The 17,406-nt window shown below is 43.9% G+C and overlaps 1 protein-coding gene across 1 annotated transcript in view; it reads left to right on the forward strand.

The window, feature by feature from the left end:
• Positions 1-15,404, forward strand: part of ALDH7A1 (aldehyde dehydrogenase 7 family member A1) — a 41,917-nt gene extending 26,513 nt beyond the window's left edge. The window contains exons 10-18 of the mRNA XM_049771849.1: positions 509-550; positions 3,533-3,627; positions 3,976-4,060; positions 6,820-6,926; positions 8,731-8,847; positions 10,629-10,726; positions 11,107-11,180; positions 11,969-12,044; positions 15,254-15,404. Coding sequence (XP_049627806.1) covers positions 509-550; positions 3,533-3,627; positions 3,976-4,060; positions 6,820-6,926; positions 8,731-8,847; positions 10,629-10,726; positions 11,107-11,180; positions 11,969-12,044; positions 15,254-15,308 — 749 coding nt within the window. The 3' untranslated portion in view covers positions 15,309-15,404. The remainder of the gene's footprint in view (positions 1-508; positions 551-3,532; positions 3,628-3,975; positions 4,061-6,819; positions 6,927-8,730; positions 8,848-10,628; positions 10,727-11,106; positions 11,181-11,968; positions 12,045-15,253) is intronic.
• Positions 15,405-17,406: the final 2,002 nt, after the last annotated feature.

A 17,406-nucleotide genomic window follows, 5' to 3' on the forward strand; every position in this document is an offset into this window, starting at 1 on the left:
AAAGAACAGAGTAGGTTAATAGCAACTATTTTTTATCAATCTGTCAGATATGTCTTGGTGTATTTAAAAAAGGAAACCTCATAATTTAAGCACAGGCTGGAGAGATAGCACATCAGTAGGGCATTTGCCTTGCACGCAGAAAGTCGGTGGTTTGAATCCCAGCATCCCGTGTGGTTAGCCAGGAGTGATTTCTGAGCGTAGAGCCAGGAGTAACCCCTAAGCGCTGCCGGGTGTGACCCAAAAACCAAAATATATATATATATATAGTCTTTCTCTAATTTGCATAAATACACATATTCTTGTTGCATATTTTTTAACTAAATGCAGAAGTTTTCACATGTTTTCACATGTTGCTTTGCCACTAATTAGTTAATCTGTTTTCTAAGAACAAGGAAAGTCTGTCATCTAACCATGGGAAAATGATTAAAATTGTGAAATTAGGAAAGACTATTACATTAATTATTTATATATATATTTAATTATTTTTTGTTTTCATATATTTTTAAAGGGAGAAGTTTGTTAGAACTTGGAGGAAACAATGCCATTATTGGTAAGTCTTTCTTTTGTTTATTTTATCTTAAATATATCTTCAATAATAGCCCTGACTATTGTCATTCATCTTTTCTAATCTGTGTTTATCTTGTTTTTTTCTCACGGTGCTTAATCTGTGTGTATCATAGACGCAAGTCTGTTGTATAGGAATTTTTTCTAAGGCAGCACAGTGGTTTGAAGATGTAACAACCAGATATAACTGGCTGATTCCTTTTTATTTCACAACATTAGTTAGTCTTTAGTTTGTCTTTAGTAGATAATTAAGGATTTTCATGTTTGGAAGGAGTGTTTCCTTGAGGCATTTTATCACTTACTGATAGGATGGTGATCGCTTTTTGGTGAGGCAAGATGATTTTTTTGTTTTTTTTTTGTTTTTTTTGTTTTGGTTTTTGGGCCACACCCGGTGGTGCTCAGGGGTTACTGCTGGCTATCTGCTCAGAAATAGCTCCTGGCAGGCATGGGGGGACCATATGGGACACCGGGATTCGAACCAACCACCTTAGGTCCTGGCTGCTTGCAAGGCAAATGCCACTGTGCTATCTCTCCGGGCCTGAGCAAGATGATTTTTAAGGAAACTCACTTAGAGGGTCTGGAGAATACTCTAGGTATTACACTTACCTTAATTGGGTTTATTCCCCGATATCTCATTTAGTCCCCTGAGCACTGCCAAGAGTAATTCCTGAATGCAGAATTAGGAATAAGCCCTGAACATTGCTGGCTGTGGCCTGAACAAAAAGACAAAAATGACAGCAAAAGAAACTTAGAAAGTTGCTAGTGGAGAGTAAGACGGGGAATGCATGTTCAAGAGAGAACACTGGCTTCTTTAGAGTGGCAATAGCAAGCATTTTTTTTTTTTTTTTTGGTTTTTGGGCCACACCCAGCGTTGCTCAGGGGTTACTCCTGGCTGTCTGCTCAGAAACAGCTCCTGGCAGGCACAGGGGACCATATGGGACACCGGGATTCGAACCAACCATCTTAGGTCCTGGATCAGCTGAGCAAGCACTTTTTTTATTTTTGAGCAAGCTGGAGATCTTTTTTAATTTTTTTGGACTCTACCTGGAGATACTCTATGCTCAGGGATAATTCCTGCCAGGCATTGGGACACCATAGTGGTCTTGGGGATTGAACGGGCTCTTCTGATCCTCTAATGCTTGCATTGTCTCTCTGACCAGAGAGACACAAGGGGAAAGAGAACCACTGTAACTGTAGATAGCACAATGAAGCTCTGATGTAAGTCAATATTAGAATTATGGATTGTAATGAAGAACAACACTTAACTAATTTGTATCTTGCCACCACCATGTTTAGTTATTATGTATATTTTTATTTATTTATTTATTGTTTGTTTGTTTGTTGACTACATCTGGTTATGCTCAGGGATTATTCCTATAGGCTCTGCAATCAGGTGTCATGGGACCATATGGAATGCTGGGTATCCAACCCGAGTCTGCCCCATGCATGACAATCACCTACCCACTGTACTATCTCCAGCGCTCTTCATCATCATGTTTAAATGCTTTTGTGGGGCTGGAGAGATAGCATGGAAGTAGGGCATTTGCCTTGCATGCAGAAGGAAAGTGGTTCGAATGCTGGCATCCCATATGGTCCCCCAAGCCTGCCAGGAGTGATTTCTGAGCGTAGAGCCAGGAGGAACCCCTGAGCGCTGCCGGGTGTGACCCAAAAGCCAAAAAAGCTTATCTGTATTATACACTAGAAGTTTAAAACGCATGTGGTAGGAGCCAGGAGATAACACAGTGATTAGAGCATATGTCTGGCATGGGTCCCTAGGATTCAAGGTCAGCCTTATAGTTAGCTATAAAAATGAGTTTTTGCCAGGCATTTTGCTCAGCTGTTTGCATTATTATCAACTCATTTGCATTATTTTCTTTAATCCCCACAATAATGCTGTGAGGGTGAATGCCATTATTGGTGTCATTGGAAGTCTGAACTGATTGTTTGACAGAAGTTTGCAGCTAGCAAGTCCCACCCAGCCAGTGTTAGCATCCTGGGTACCAGATCCCAGAGCTGCATCTTTCTAATTCCTTGCTCTGGATCCTATTGGTATCCTAAATATTACTCCATTGTATAAATGAAGGAAACTGAAGCTTGAAGAGGTAAAACAACACACAAGTCATAGAGACTATCAAGAACTCTAGTCTATTTGATTTTACCTCCAAGCCAGTCTGAGAATATAGTTCTAGCTCAGATGGGGCAGAATTGAACAGTGAATCATGACTATGTTTATGAAAGGAATTTTTTTTTGTTTGTTTGTTTTGTTTTTTGGGCCACACCCGGCGGTGCTCAGGGGTTACTCCTGGCTGTCTGTTCAGAAATAGCTCCTGGCAGGCACGGGGGACCATATGGGACACCGGGATTCGAACCAACCACCTTTGGTCCTGGATCGGCTGCTTGCAAGGCAAACGCCGCTGTGCTATCTCTCCGGGCCCTAAGAAAGGAATTTGACATAGTATGAGTAGAAAGGGTACCACTATAAAGACTGCTGGTTTTCCCTTTAGAGGCCAGAGGAGAGGAGGGATGAATAGAATAGAGAGCAACTGGGAAGTGATTTTGTATTGACGTCTTAAGCAGAGCAGGGTTTGGGGAAGGACCAGGTAGGATGAGGTCTTCTGGAATAGGAGTAAAGAGCTTGAGGGATTTCAAAGACTGGTAGAATGACACCAAAAAAAGTGTCCTGGTTTTTTTGAACTACACCTGATGGATCAAATTGGATGCTGGGGATTGAACCCAAGTCGGCTGCAAGCAAGGCAAGCACCTTGCTGGCTGAACTATGTATCTGCCCCCCCTGTTCTTTTTTAAATCTGTATATAGAGCTTACTTCTTGGTTCTCCCACTGTGGCCCCTGCAGTGAGGGTGCACATGGGGCTTTGACCATGCTGAATAAAGGCAGTGTTTATATTAGTTAGGGACAAGCTGTTTGCTTGCTTCACTACAGTCATGCCTGAGTTTCTGCTTTCTTAAGTTTTTGAAGATGCAGACTTGAGCTTAGTCGTTCCTTCTGCTGTCTTTGCTTCTGTGGGGACCGCTGGCCAGAGGTGTACCACTGCACGGAGACTGGTGAGTGTACTGCTCAGGTGCATTAAGTAGATTGTCCTTCCTCCCAGCAACAGTTCTAATCAATTGCTTGATTGATTTGTAGTTCTCTTAATGTCAAGCCTTTTGTCCTGTGGAGAACAGCCCGGAGAGTGGGTGGCTTGATATCTTCACATCCGACCTGGGGAAAGTGAGGGCTGATTGCACCTACTTAAGCCTCACTCTTGGTTGGTTGCTTGCTCCTATTTTCAGGAATCACTGTCGTTCAGAAACTGGGCAGAGCAAATCACTATAATTACGAAAAATTGTTCATGACTTAAAAAATGTGTATGTTTATTTGGCCACATCTTCAGATATTTCCTTTTTCCTTAGTTTTTGCATGAAAGCATCCATGATGAAGTTGTGAACAGACTTAAAAAGGCCTACGCACAGATCCGTGTCGGGGACCCTTGGGACCGTGAGTCTAAATCATTTCTGATTGTGTGGGAATGTGTGGGTGAGTGTTTGTGTTTGAGAGGTCTGTGGACACATGAAACAGATGTCAGGACACTGGGCAATGTGTCTGTTGTATATGTTTTGTGTTCAGTTTTCTTTCTAGTGGTGCTCAGATCTTACTCTTGGCTTTGTGCTCAAGGATCACTCAGTGGTTCAGGGGGTCACGGTGTAGCAGAGATTGAACCCAGGTCAGTTGCGTGCAAGACAAGTACCCTGCCTGGTATGCAATTGCTCCGGCCTTATTGTGTTCATGTCCTTGAGAAGACTAAGAGCACATGAAGCAGGCATTAGATCATGTTTTGATTTCCCACCCCCTCATTTCTGGACCCTGCTTAGGGCTTACTCCTAGCTCTGTGCTCAGGGATCACTAATGGCTATAATGGCTGTGCTTAGGGATCCGTTTCAGGTCCTGGGAATTGGAACCAGATGAGTTGTTTGCAAAGCAAATGCCCTACCTGCTATATTATTGTTCTTGCCCCAGTGTTAGAGCATTTGTGATCCTGAGCATTATATATGACTGGTGGATGAGCCAGGGGGATGCTGTAGGAATGGGCTGAGCGTGAGGAGCCTTTCTCTCTCCACAGCTTTATCCTCATCCAAGCCGCCCATCTTCTTTGTGGACAGCCTGACTGGCCGTTGTCATGCTTCCTTCTTAGTCTTACGGTTACTGGAGTGACTTCTTTTAAGAATTAGATCAGGGGGTGGAGAGGTGGCGCTAGAGGTAAGGTGTCTGCCTTGCAAGCGCTAGTGTAGGACGGACCATGATTTGATCCCCCAGCGTCCCATATGGTCTCCCCAAGCCAGGGACGATTTCTGAGTGTGTAGCCAGGAGTAACCTCTGAGCGTCAAATGGGTGTGGCCCAAAATCCAAAAAAAAAAAAAAAAAGAGTTAGATTATTTACTCTTCTGCTTAAAGCCCATGACAACTTCTTTACTTCTTTTAGGTCAGAATTTTATTATTTTTTTGGTTTTTGGGTCACACCTGGCAGTGCTCAGGGGTTACTCCTGGCTGTAGGCTCAGAAATCGCCCCTGGCAGTCACAGGGGACCATATGGGATGCCGGGATTCGAACCACTGTCCTTCTGCATGAAAGGCAAAGGCCTTACCGCCATGCTATTTCTCCAGCCCCTTAGGTCAGAATTTAGAGTCCTTTTAAGTCTCCTCCGTGGGATCCAGTTTCTGCCTACATTCTGACTCCCTGTGTGCCACTTGGCCCCTGCCTCCATTTTCTTGTACCTTCTCTCATTGCTGGAGGTCTTCCAGGCTCTGTCCTGCCACTTTCTGCTCTTCACCACTGAAAGCCCTCCCCCACCCGCCTCATCCTACCTCTCTCCTTTAGCTAATTGGAAATGCTCTGATTTCTCTCGCTGAGGTCTCTTCTCTTTAGTTACATATAACTGTTGAGTCCTTGAGTTAGAGAATGAGCTCCGTGTAATGAGAAAACGTGTCCCTCTTTTTTTTTTTTTTTTTTTTTTTTGTGCAGCACCCTGATTTATTTATTTATTTATTTATTTAAAATAGGAGCCAAGGGCCAAGAGAATGCCAGCAGCGAGTTGCTCACCTTAGATGTGACTGACTCGGGGTTCCCTGAGTACTACCAGGGGTTACCCCGAGTATAGATACAGGAGTAAGCTTTGAAGCCTGGCTGGCTGAACCCCAACACTCCACCTCCTAGTTACATACATGTGTACATAGATAAATAAACCAGGAGTTGATCAACAGATTTGGCCTGCTGTCCTTCTATTTTTTGTGGGGGCACCCTGGAAGTGTTTTGAGATCTTACTCCTGGCTCTGCACTCAGGGATTACTCCTGGCAAGCTCTGGGGATCACATAGAACCGGTGATCAAATCTAGACCCAAATGTGAAAGGCATAATCCCTGTCCATTGTACTCTCTGAACCATGTATCCATTTCTGAAAAGAGAGATTTCAAGGGACACCACACCCTTTGTTGACCTTTTGTTGCTTTTATCCTGGGACAAGGCCTGAGATCTCATAAGTGATACCAAGCACAGAATGTCTTTCTTTCTTTCTTTCTTTCTTTCTTTCTTTCTTTCTTTCTTTCTTTCTTTCTTTCTTTCTTTCTTTCTTTCTTTCTTTCTTTCTTTCTTTCTTTCTTTCTTTCTTTATTTCTTTCTTTCTTTCTTTCTTTCTTTCTTTCTTTCTTTCTTTCTTTCTTTCTTTCTTTCTTTCTTTCTCTCTCTCTCTCTCTCTCTCTCTCTCTCTCTCCTTCCTCCTTCCTTCCTTCCTTCCTTCCTTCCTTCCTTCCTTCCTTCCTTCCTTCCTTCCTTCCTTCCTTCCTTCCTTCCTTCCTTCCTTCCTTCCTTCCTTCCTTCCTTCTTTCCTTCCTTCTCTCTCTCTCTCTCCCTCTCTCTCTCTCTCTCTCCCTCCTTCCCTCCCTCCCTCCTTCCTGCCTTCCTGTCATACCTGGCAGCGCCCGGGGGTTACTCCTGGCTCTACACTCAGAAATCGCTCCTGGCAGGCTCGGGAAACCATATGGGATGCCGAGATTTGAACCACTGTCCTTCTGCATGCAAGGCAAATGCCCTACCTCCATGCTATCTCTCCAGTCCCCAAGCACAGAATGTTTGCTTCTGGTCTTTTCCAGAAAAAGGTTGTTGGCTTTGACTCTAAATTAAGGGGCTTGATGAAGGGATGATCATTTCAGAGTAAGAAATGATGCCACTGGGGATTAAACAAAGCTTTTTTTTTCTTTCTGTAGCTAATGTTCTCTATGGGCCACTCCACACCAAGCAGGCAGTGAATATGTATCTTGGAGCTGTGGAAGCAGCAAAGAAGGAAGGAGGCACAGTGGTCACTGGTGGCAAGGTAAGGAAAGCCCTGAGGTCAGTAGTGGTGGCATCTATAGTGATCTTAGAGGCATCAGAAGGGCTGTGGGCAGATGGCTGAAGGGTTTCAGAATGCCATCTTTTTCTCCTAGCCCTGTGCTAAAAGTAACATTTGTTTTATTGTTGTTGTTGTTTATTTCTTTTTGTTTTGGGATCATACCCAGTGTCGCTTAGGGGTTACTTCTGGCTCTGCACTCAGAAATTGCTCTAGGCAGGTGTGGGGGACTATAGGGGATGATGGGATTCGAACCACCTTCTGACCTGGATCGGCTACGTGCAAGGCAAATGCCCTACCACTGTGCTTTCTCTCCGGCCCCGTAAAACATGTTTAAATAGTGACTACTCAAAATGCAGGGAATATGTCTTTTTTGTTTTTGTGTTTGGGTCACACCTGACAGCGCTCAGGGGTTCCTCCTGGCTCTACACTCAGAAATCGCTCCTGGCAGGCTCAGGGAACCATATGGGATACCGGGATTCGAACCACTGTCCTTCTGCATGCAAAATGCCTTACATCCATGCTATCTCTCTAGCCTCTAGGGAATATATCTTAAGGATGCAAACTAAGAGCTGTGGCTGTCTTTGAAGTTTCTAGCAGCAATATAAATTTGTCTGAACATTTTGGAAAATATTGAGGGTTTCCTCGAAGAAGCTAAAACTTAGAGTTAAAAATATGATTCGGGGGCCCAAGACCTAGCATGGAGGTAGGGCATTTACCTTGTATGCAGGACAGTGGTTTTAATCCCAGCATCCCATATGGTCCCCCAAGTCTGCCAGGAGTAATTTCTGAGTGTAGAGCCAAGGAGTAAACCAAAAACAAACAAAGAAATATGATTCAGGGGCCAGAGTACAGTGGATAGGGCACTTTTTTGCATGTGGCCTACCAGGGTTTGATCCCCAACATCCCATGTGGTAGCCTAAGCACTGCCAGGATGAATTCCTGAGTACAGAGTCAGGGGTAAGCCCTGAATCCTATGTGTGTGGAACAAAACCAACAAACTAACCAACCAAAATCTGATCCAGAGGGCTAGAGCAATAGGACAGTGAGTAGGGCATTTGCCTTGCATGTGGCCAACCCAGGTTCGATCGCTGGCATCCCAAATGGTCTCCTGAGCACTGCCAAAAGTAATTCCTGAGTGCCGAGCCAGAATAATGCCTGAGCAATGCTGGGTGTGGCCCAAAAACAAAAAAAAATATGATCCAGTAAATCCCATTTTGGGTGTCTATTTGAAAAATAAGAAGCCATTAACACCAATGTTAACTCTTATTCAATGCTTATTACGTGATATTTGCAATAATTAAAATAAAGGAAGCAACCAAAGTGCTATTGATGGGTGACTGGGTAAAGAAGGTGTGGTGCTTTTGTGCTATGGAATACTATATCCAACTATTTAAAAAAAACGCTCTCAGGTTTCATTCCTGGCTGGCTTGGGGGACCATATTTGGTGCTGGGAATCAAACCTGGATCAGATGTGTGTCAAACAAGTCCCTTACTAACTGTCCTATATCTGGTCCTACAGGCATTACTTCTGTTGGTGGTATGAGCCTATACGTGGTGCTGGGAATTGAATTAGGATTGGCCCAATTGCAAGGAAATTGCCTTAACTAATATGCTCTCTCTTTGGCCCAGAGCATTGTAATTTTTGATAGAATGTTACCTGGGAAAAATAATTATAAATGGTGGTTCTTTTTTTCCCCCCTCATGAATCTAGACAAAGATCGTGTCCTCTGATTCAGGTACTAAAAACCAAGACTCTGACTTTGTTTTTATTGTTTCTTTATGGAAGGTTATGAATCGTCCTGGAAATTATGTAGAACCAACAATTGTGACAGGCCTTGCTCACAACGCAGCCATTGCTCACACAGAGACTTTTGCTCCGATTCTTTATGTCTTTAAATTCAAGGTAAAAATGGATTTTTGTCTCTCTTTTCTCTACGCTAGTGTTGAAATAAATGAGAAAACTGAAAGACAATGGATGGGTGCGAAATTTCTCTTAAATAACCTTTAGGAAAGTCATTCTGATTGGTGGAAATTTGAAACTTAGGGATCAAATGAAATGTGAAGAACACATTGAATTACAGCGTTACATGACAGCCAAGGAAACTTAGATGAGCAAAAAGCCAATTTTTGAATTAATGGAGAAGGAAACGCTCACATTTTTTTTTTTTTTTTTTTGGTTTTTGGGCCACACCCTGTGATGCTCAGGGGTTACTCCTGGCTATGCGCTCAGAAGTTGCTCCTGGCTTCTTGGGGGACCATATGGGACGCCGGGGGATCGAACCGTGGTCCGTCCTAGGCTAGCGCAGGCACCTTACCTCCAGCGCCACCGCCCGGCCCCAAACGCTCACATTTTGTTTCATCTTATTTAGAGCTGTGTGAACCAGACAGCCAGCTTCAATACAAAATGGACTCGATAGCCTAAGTCTCAGTGGGCTAATCATGAAGATTTGGGGTACCATTGAGACCTACATTGTTGGTGTACCTAGCTAAAACCCTGAAGTTGGGTGCAAAGACCCTAAGACCCACCCATATCTGGGAGGGGTCTTGGGAACCGGATAATAGGTGTAACTACCTGCAAGACCTCCCATTTCTGGGAGGGGTCTGGAAAAGGATAGATAAACCTCTGAGCCAGGGGATTCGGGCCCTTTTGCCGTTTCTCTCTTGGCCCGGCTTGGCTTCCTGGCTTTTGGATCTTTGGGCCGCATGGAGCCCAAAGGGAAGATGGCTAACAGGAGATAAGATGCAGGGCTAGCAAAATATAGCTGAATGCTTAAAAGGTTGACATAGGCCACACACCTGTGGTGGCTAGGGCATAAATAAAGATGATTCTTCCTGAAGCCTGCATGTGAGTGATTTCACCTGGGCCTGGAACTCGCCGGCTGCATGGAGGTTGCAGAGCCATGTGGGCTGGATGGCATCATCCACCATCCAGCCCCATCGTTAATTATTTAATGCAACACTACATTTTTTCTTTCTGTTTTGCTTCAGTTTTTGTTTGCAGCACCAGGGCCCAGGGTCTAAGCAAGACATGTAGTGTACCACTGAGCCCCAGTCCCAGCCCTGAATGTATCGGTGTGAACAATAAGGATAACTCTTATGTTTATTATATGGGCTGGGTCTAGGCTTGTCAGCCAATTTGTAAGAATAAATGAAGGGTTGAGAGTACATGATGAACAGTTAAAGGATGGTAAGAATTGCATCCTAGAGTAGTAATAGGATTGCACATTTTCAAATCCTGTAGTAGTGTTCTATTCTTGTTTCGTTTGTGATGACTAGGGCATTTAATTTAATGGGTTATGTGTGTGTGAAACTGAACTCTTCAGCAGGTTATTTAGCTTCCTCAGTTCTTTATTGCTTCCCTTTATAGACTGGAGGTCAAAAACCTTGATATAATGAGGATTAAATAAATAAATATATACTAAGGACTTCAGTTCATGTGTTTACACATGGCTCATTATGTATCAGCTGTCACCAGAAGTAGTTTGATTGGAAGCATTTACTTACTAATTGTTGTTTCTTAGAGTTGAGCAAATCTCACGAAGCAGTGTAAAAGAGCATAGTAAGAGGTTGATTCTTTATTTCCCATCTTGGCTATAGTGATACTGAGATCTCATGACATGTATTTAATCAACATGAGGGGACTTCGATATGAAAACTGTCTCAGTGCTTTTAATGCCCTTTCAGAATGAAGAAGAGGTCTTTGAATGGAATAATGAAGTCAAACAAGGACTTTCAAGTAGCATCTTCACCAAGGACTTGGGCAGAATTTTCCGCTGGCTTGGGTATAACTTGATCTATCTTTTGTTTGCTTCTAATTTTGGTTTTTGGATCAGCCTACCTGTACCCAGGGCCTACTCTTGGCTTTGTACTCAGGGCTCACTCCTAGCAGGCTTTGGGGGCATTTGGGGAGCTGGAATTTGAACTCAAGTCAGATATAGGCAAGGCAAATGCCTTCCCACTGTGCTATCTCACTGGCCCCTTTATCTGTTTTGAGAACTTAGGTGAATCTGATTTGTGTGGTGAATGGAATTTACAGAATGAAAACAAAGTCAGGAGTGGAAATCCCATTTTCCAGTATTGAGAGTCTTACAAGTTTGTTTTCTTTTTTAAATTTATTTAGTTTCCATGTATTGATTTCACCAACCTCTCTTTTTATTCGCAGACCTAAAGGATCAGACTGTGGCATTGTAAACGTCAACATTCCAACAAGTGGGGCTGAGATTGGAGGTGCCTTTGGTATGTAGAGATTCTTTTCTCTGTCTCATTCCATGTGGGGCTAAACGTTCATATGCCAGGGATGGGTGACTTAAATAGCATGTACACTGACTTGGGACATTTGTGGAGGTTTAGAGATCACAGGGTGGACAGGTTTAGTTTCTCCCAAGATCCTTTTATGGGCAACTGTGCATGTCCGTGTTACTGTCTCCTCTCAGAAATCAGTCTTGCTGGTGCAGGGTCCATCCTCCAGGTCTCTTAGCCTTAGTAGCCTTCAAATATACTCACATTCTGTGGATTAGGAAGCTGGGATTGGAATTTTGGGAGAGGGCACAATGTGGGTCATAATGGGCATAAAAGGAAAGTAGAAGTAGCTTTTGGAGACGTACAACCAAAGATCTGAAATAATAAGATGATTTTTGTCCTGTTCCCACATGCCCAAACAGACATGGACTCTGTATTCAGAGCTAACCCTCACATTTTCTGTTTTTTTTTTTTTTTCCTTTCTTTTCTTAGCTCCTTTTATTTTCTTTTCTTAGTGCCTTTTATTTCCCCCTATTAATAAGGGCCATATTTGTAGGTTTTGTGCAGGTGCTGAGGATCAAACTCAGATCCTGGTACATGCAAGACCTGGAGTCACATCCCTAGTCCCTAGTTCCTTTATTTTTTAGGTTTGCTGTGTCTCCAGGGTCCACTCTAAAATCACCAGCTCTGGCCTGTCAAGGGTAGTTTCATTTTCTCCCCTAGTAAGGAGCTGGAGACCCTCCAGGGAGGAGATATCATGGGCGACCATTCTTGTTTCTCTGTAGGAGGGGAGAAGCACACGGGTGGCGGCCGCGAATCCGGCAGTGACTCTTGGAAGCAGTACATGAGAAGATCCACTTGGTGAGAATCGGGCCGCGACCCCTCCACACAATGCAACAATTACTTCAATTTTTATGCCTTTGAATTCTGTTCCTCTCCCTGCCTTTACATTTGGTTTCCCCTCTCTCACTTTCCACACTTCTCTCACTGAGCAGGCATTTGGTATTCCAAATTCTTTCATGCCTGACTTGTTTAGCTAGTGTCCAGCAGTGTCATCATTGTGGGCAGTCACAGTTAGGAGACACTATAGTGGGACCCGAGGTGGAGAGATGGGTTGGGCCAGCACTGTGCCCTTAGCTTCCTTCCCGAGTTGTCCTTACAGGCTGGAGAATTGGCAGGGGACGGTTGGGAGGTAGGGCTTGGAGTGCCTGTTCTGAAATCCAGATTGGACAACGGATTCACATCTCACTTAGCATCTGTCTCACCCACCTGCTGGTCTGGGTATCTGTGTCTTGAGGTTTGGAGCGAGAGGTATGTCCTGGATTTGGAATCCTTTTTACCTTGGCAAGGAAAGAGCTTTACTCCCTGTGCGTGGAGATTGTGAAACCTCAGTGGTAAGTTTTGGAAAGATCATAGATTGACAACCCCAGGTTGCCTGCCTGGGTCTGAGTTACTACTTACTAGATAGGTGATGCAAGTGGGCTTTTCAGTCCCAGTCCCAGTCCCAGTCCCATTCCCAAATCCTGAGTAGTTATGCCCGTTAGGAGCTCCTGGGGTTCTTTTGGCTTGTTAAGTCTTGAATACAAGCATATTCTTTTTTTTTTTTCTCCACATATTTATTGGTGGATCAATTTTTTTTTTTTTTTTTTTTTGGTTTTTGGGTCACACCCGGCGGTGCTCAGGGATTATTCCTGGCTCCATGCTCAGAAATTGCTCCTGGCAGGCACGGGGGACCATATGGGACACCGGGATTCGAACTGATGACCTTCTGCATGAAAGGCAAATGCCTTACCTCCATGCTATCTCTCCGGCCCCGGATCAATTTTTTTTGACGTCCTTATTTTGGTGTAGAGATTGAAGTTGATGTCTTCAATATTATTTCATTTTACTTTATTTTATCTATCTTTTTCTTTTTGCACTCTGGCATGATTTGATTTCAGAACTGAGACTATTGTGTGGTGCTTGTCTTTATTGCTGTAGTGTTCACTGAATAATTTAATATTTCTTTCTGTATTGTTGTGTTTCAACTACTACAAGCATATTCTAAAATGTGGCTGTGGCCTTTCTGGATCCAGTTAGTGGCAATTTTTGTTGTTGTTGTTGTTTTGGGTCACACCCGGCAGTGCTCGAGTTACTTCTGGCTCTACGCTCAGAAATCGCTCCTGGCAGGCTCGGGGGACCAAATGGGATGCCGAATTTGAACCGCTGTCCTTCTGCATGAAAGGCAAACTCCACCTCCATGCTATCTCTCCGGCCCCTGGTGGCAATTTTTTTTTTTTTTTTTTTTTTTTTTTTTTTTTGTGGTTTTTGGGTACAACCCGGCAGTGCTCAGGGGTTATTCCTGGCTCCAGGCTCAGAAATTGCTCCTGGCAGGGCACGGGGGACCATATGGGACGCCGGGATTCGAACCGATGACCTCCTGCCATGAAAGGCCAAACGCCTTACCTCCATTGCTATCTCTCCGGCCCCTGGTGGCAATTTTTTAAAAAAATTTTTATTGAGGAGCCGAAGAGATAGCAAAGTGGTAGGGCATTTGCTTTACAAGCAGCCAATCACGTATGGATGGTGGTTTGAATCCCAACATCCCATATGGTTTCCCTGAGCCCACCAGGAAGCGATTTCTGAGCACAGAGCCAGGAGTAGCCCGAGTGCTGCCGGGTGTGACCCAAACAAAACAAAACAAAACAAAATTTTTATTGACATTGTATGACAAGTCCTTCATAGTTAGACTTCAGGCATACAGTGACAGTGAATTAGGGCCATTCCCACTACCAGTGCTGACCTCCCTCCACCAAAGTTCCCAGCATGCATCCCATTCCTCCACCCTTTGCCTCCTGGCCTACCAATATAACAGGCCCATTTTAAGTTTAGATTGTTGGTGTTTGGGTCCCTGGATTCTATTGTCATTGACTATGGCTTGGATATTTAGTTCTGACCTTTTTTTCCTCCACCAATGCACCTGAGAAGTGGTTATTTTTTTTGAGGTAGGTGGGGGTGCTTTTTCTCTTGAAATAATGGTGCTGTAGCCATAGTACAGCAGATAGGGTTTATTTGTCTTGCTCACAGCTAACTTGTGTTGGATCCAGATTGAATCCTCGGAACAGGATATAGTCCCCTGAGAGTCCAGCCAGGAATGATCCTTGAACTCCCCAAGGGTATGGATGGCCCCCAAATGAACAAACAAAAAATCAAAAGGAAAAAGCCAGGGAATTAATTATGAAACAGTCAATTAATAGGGACACTTTTTTTTTTTTTTTTTTTTTTTTGTGGTTTTTGGGTCACACCCGGCAGTGCTCAGGGGTTTATTCCTGGCTCCAGGCTCAGAAAATTGCTCCTGGCAGGCACGGGGGACCATATGGGGCGCCGGGATTCGCACTGATGACCTGCATGAAAGGCAAACGCCCTTACTCCATTGCTATCTCTCCGGCCCCCTAATAGGGACACTTTTACTTTTTAAATTATTACAGGTTTTTAAATTTTAGTCAAAATATGAATTTATGTGTTGTTTTTTTTTCCTGCTAAATCAGTACCAGTTATTGTAGTACAGACTTGAGTAGCTGATTTAAAGTTGTCTGGATACATGACGCCTGAGCACATGTAACCTGCACACCCCCCACTTGAGATTCTTGAGATGTAGACTTTTTTTTTTTTTCTTGTGCCTTTTGGGTCACACCACGGCAGTGCTCAGGGTTACTCCTGGCTCCATGCTCAGAAATTGCTCCTGGCAGGCACGGGGGACCATATGGACGCTGAAATTCATTCAAACGCCTTACCTCATGCTATCTCTCCGGCCCCCGAGATGTAGACATTACTGCTTTTTTGTTTATATGTTTTAACTGTCATTCTCTGGGATTCCTCTTGGTGTTTATACTCAGAAATCACTCCTGGCAGGCCTTAGACCATTTGGGATGCTGGGATCCAACCTGGGTTGGCCGTGTACAAAACAAAACACCCCTTCCCACTGTGCTATCGCTTGGTCCCCTCTCTCTCTATTTTTAAATATAAAAATATTATACATCACATTTTTATGTACTATCTTTAATTTTGTTCTTTTTCCTTTTCTCCCCTAGTACCGTTAACTACAGTAAGGACCTTCCTCTGGCTCAAGGAATCAAGTTTGAGTAAAGGTGCCTTAAATGGGAAGAACTTCATATTGATTAGATTATTCTCATAGCTCCTTTCTTGGGAAGAAGACAAAATAAAATGAAAAATTTTCACTAATAAACGCGTTTTGAATATGACAGTGATAGGTCATTATTTCTCAGAGACTTCAACTAAACCAAGGACACTTAGTTTTTTATCTTTTTTTTTGTTTGTTTTTTTTGTTTTTTGTTTTTTTGTTTTCTTTTTGGGGGGGTCACACCCCTGCAGTGCTCAGGGGCTACTCCTGGCTCTACGCTCAGAAATCACTCCTGGCAGGCTCAGGGACATATGGGATGCCGGGATTCGAACCACCCGACTTTCTGCATGCAAGGCAAGCGCCTCACCTCCATCCTATCTCTCCGGCCCCCGACACTTAGTTTTTTAAAATAGAAAGTCTGAGGCTGGAGAGTTTGTATAGCAGGTTGGGCACCAAGTTGCACTTAGTGACTGACCCAGATTCTGTCCCTAACACTCCATGTGGTCCCCTGATCCCTATCAGGAGTGATTTGAGAGCAGAGCCAGGAAGCCTGAACCACTTGCTAGATGTGGCCCATAAAAAAAACAAAAACAGGGTCTGGGCGGTGGCGCTAGAGCTAAGGTGCCTGCCTTGCTTGCGCTAGCCTAGGACGGACCGTGGTTCGATCCCCCGGCGTCCCATATGGTCCCCCAAGCCAGGAGCGACTCCTGAGGGCACAGCCAGGAGTAACCCCTGAGCGTCAAATGGGTGTGGCCCAAAAACCAAAACAAAAAACAAAAAAAAACACAAAAACCCATAATCAGGGTGGGCGGAGTGATAGCACAGTGGTAAGGCATTTGCCTTGCATACGGCCAGCACAGGACGGATCTTGGTTCGAATCCTGCCATCCTATATGGTCCCCCAAGCCTGCCAGGAGCGACTTCTGAGTGCAGAGCCCAGAGTAACCCCTGAGCGCAGTCAGGTGTGACTAAAAAACCAAACCAAAACAAAAAACCCATAATCATGCTTATCTGGATTGAATGATAGAATAGTGTGCATGAGGGCTGGAGTGATAGTACAGTGGTAGGGCATTTGCCTTGCACGCAGCCAACCCAGGATGGACCTGGGTTCAATCCCCAGCATTCCATATGGTCCCCTGAGCCTGCAGAGAATGGCCCAAAAACAAAAAACAAACCAAAAAACAATAGAGTGCATGGATTTTGTTACTAATAGTAGTTCTTGGTTTTCTATAAAGTGTTTATTTTATAATTGAAAAATAAGGCTGTATAGATAGACTCACATTCAATCCCCAGCACTGCCTATGATCCCCTGAGCACCACCAGAAATCACTTCTGAGTATGGAATTAGGAGCAGCCCCTGAGTACCACTAAATGCTAAATGTGGCCCCCCCCAAAAAAAGATGATAAAATAAAAAAGTAGTTTATGTCACAGTAGGAAAGTCTTATCTCTGAGGCATGAATATGAGGGGTAGAGGATGGGCTGTGTTGTTTGTTTTCTTTTTTGTATCCCACTCACCTTGGGTTGTGTTCTTAAGCAGACTCATAACTCAGCCCCCATGTGCAGTGATTTGCCTTGTTTTTTGATGACTTATTGCTAATTGTGACTTCTGCTCCTGATAGAAGCCACCAAGAAGCATTTGTGGGATGATTTAGGTATCTTATCTACTGACTACTGCAGACTATGAACCCAGCAAGCAGTTGAGTTTCTTACGCAGCTTTAGATAATTTTCTGAAGTTTTTGAGCTTTTCCCTTCATCCTTGGTTTTATTTTTCAGTGAATAGCTACAATGTTGTGACTGAACAGGGCAAAGCTTGCTTTGCCAGGAGGATTTGGAACGGTTTAACACAAAGACTTTTTCAAATTTGCTTTGGATTTTGCATTTCTCTTTCCTTCCTGGCTGTCTACACCACATTTCAACCTAACCCAACCCTAACCTAGATCCCCAGCTGTGGCCCTCACGTGCTTCTGCCATATTGGATTAGAGCCAGGAGTTTTTGAAGGCAAGAACAGACCCAGTGATAAGGAAATATGGAGAGATTTGGATAGCTGGCAAGGAGTCTGGATAGATTTATGACCCAGAAGCAAGCAAATAAAAAATGAAGC

The sequence above is a fragment of the Suncus etruscus genome, chromosome 4 (assembly GCF_024139225.1).
Source record: "Suncus etruscus isolate mSunEtr1 chromosome 4, mSunEtr1.pri.cur, whole genome shotgun sequence".
Taxonomy (NCBI): domain Eukaryota; kingdom Metazoa; phylum Chordata; class Mammalia; order Eulipotyphla; family Soricidae; genus Suncus; species Suncus etruscus.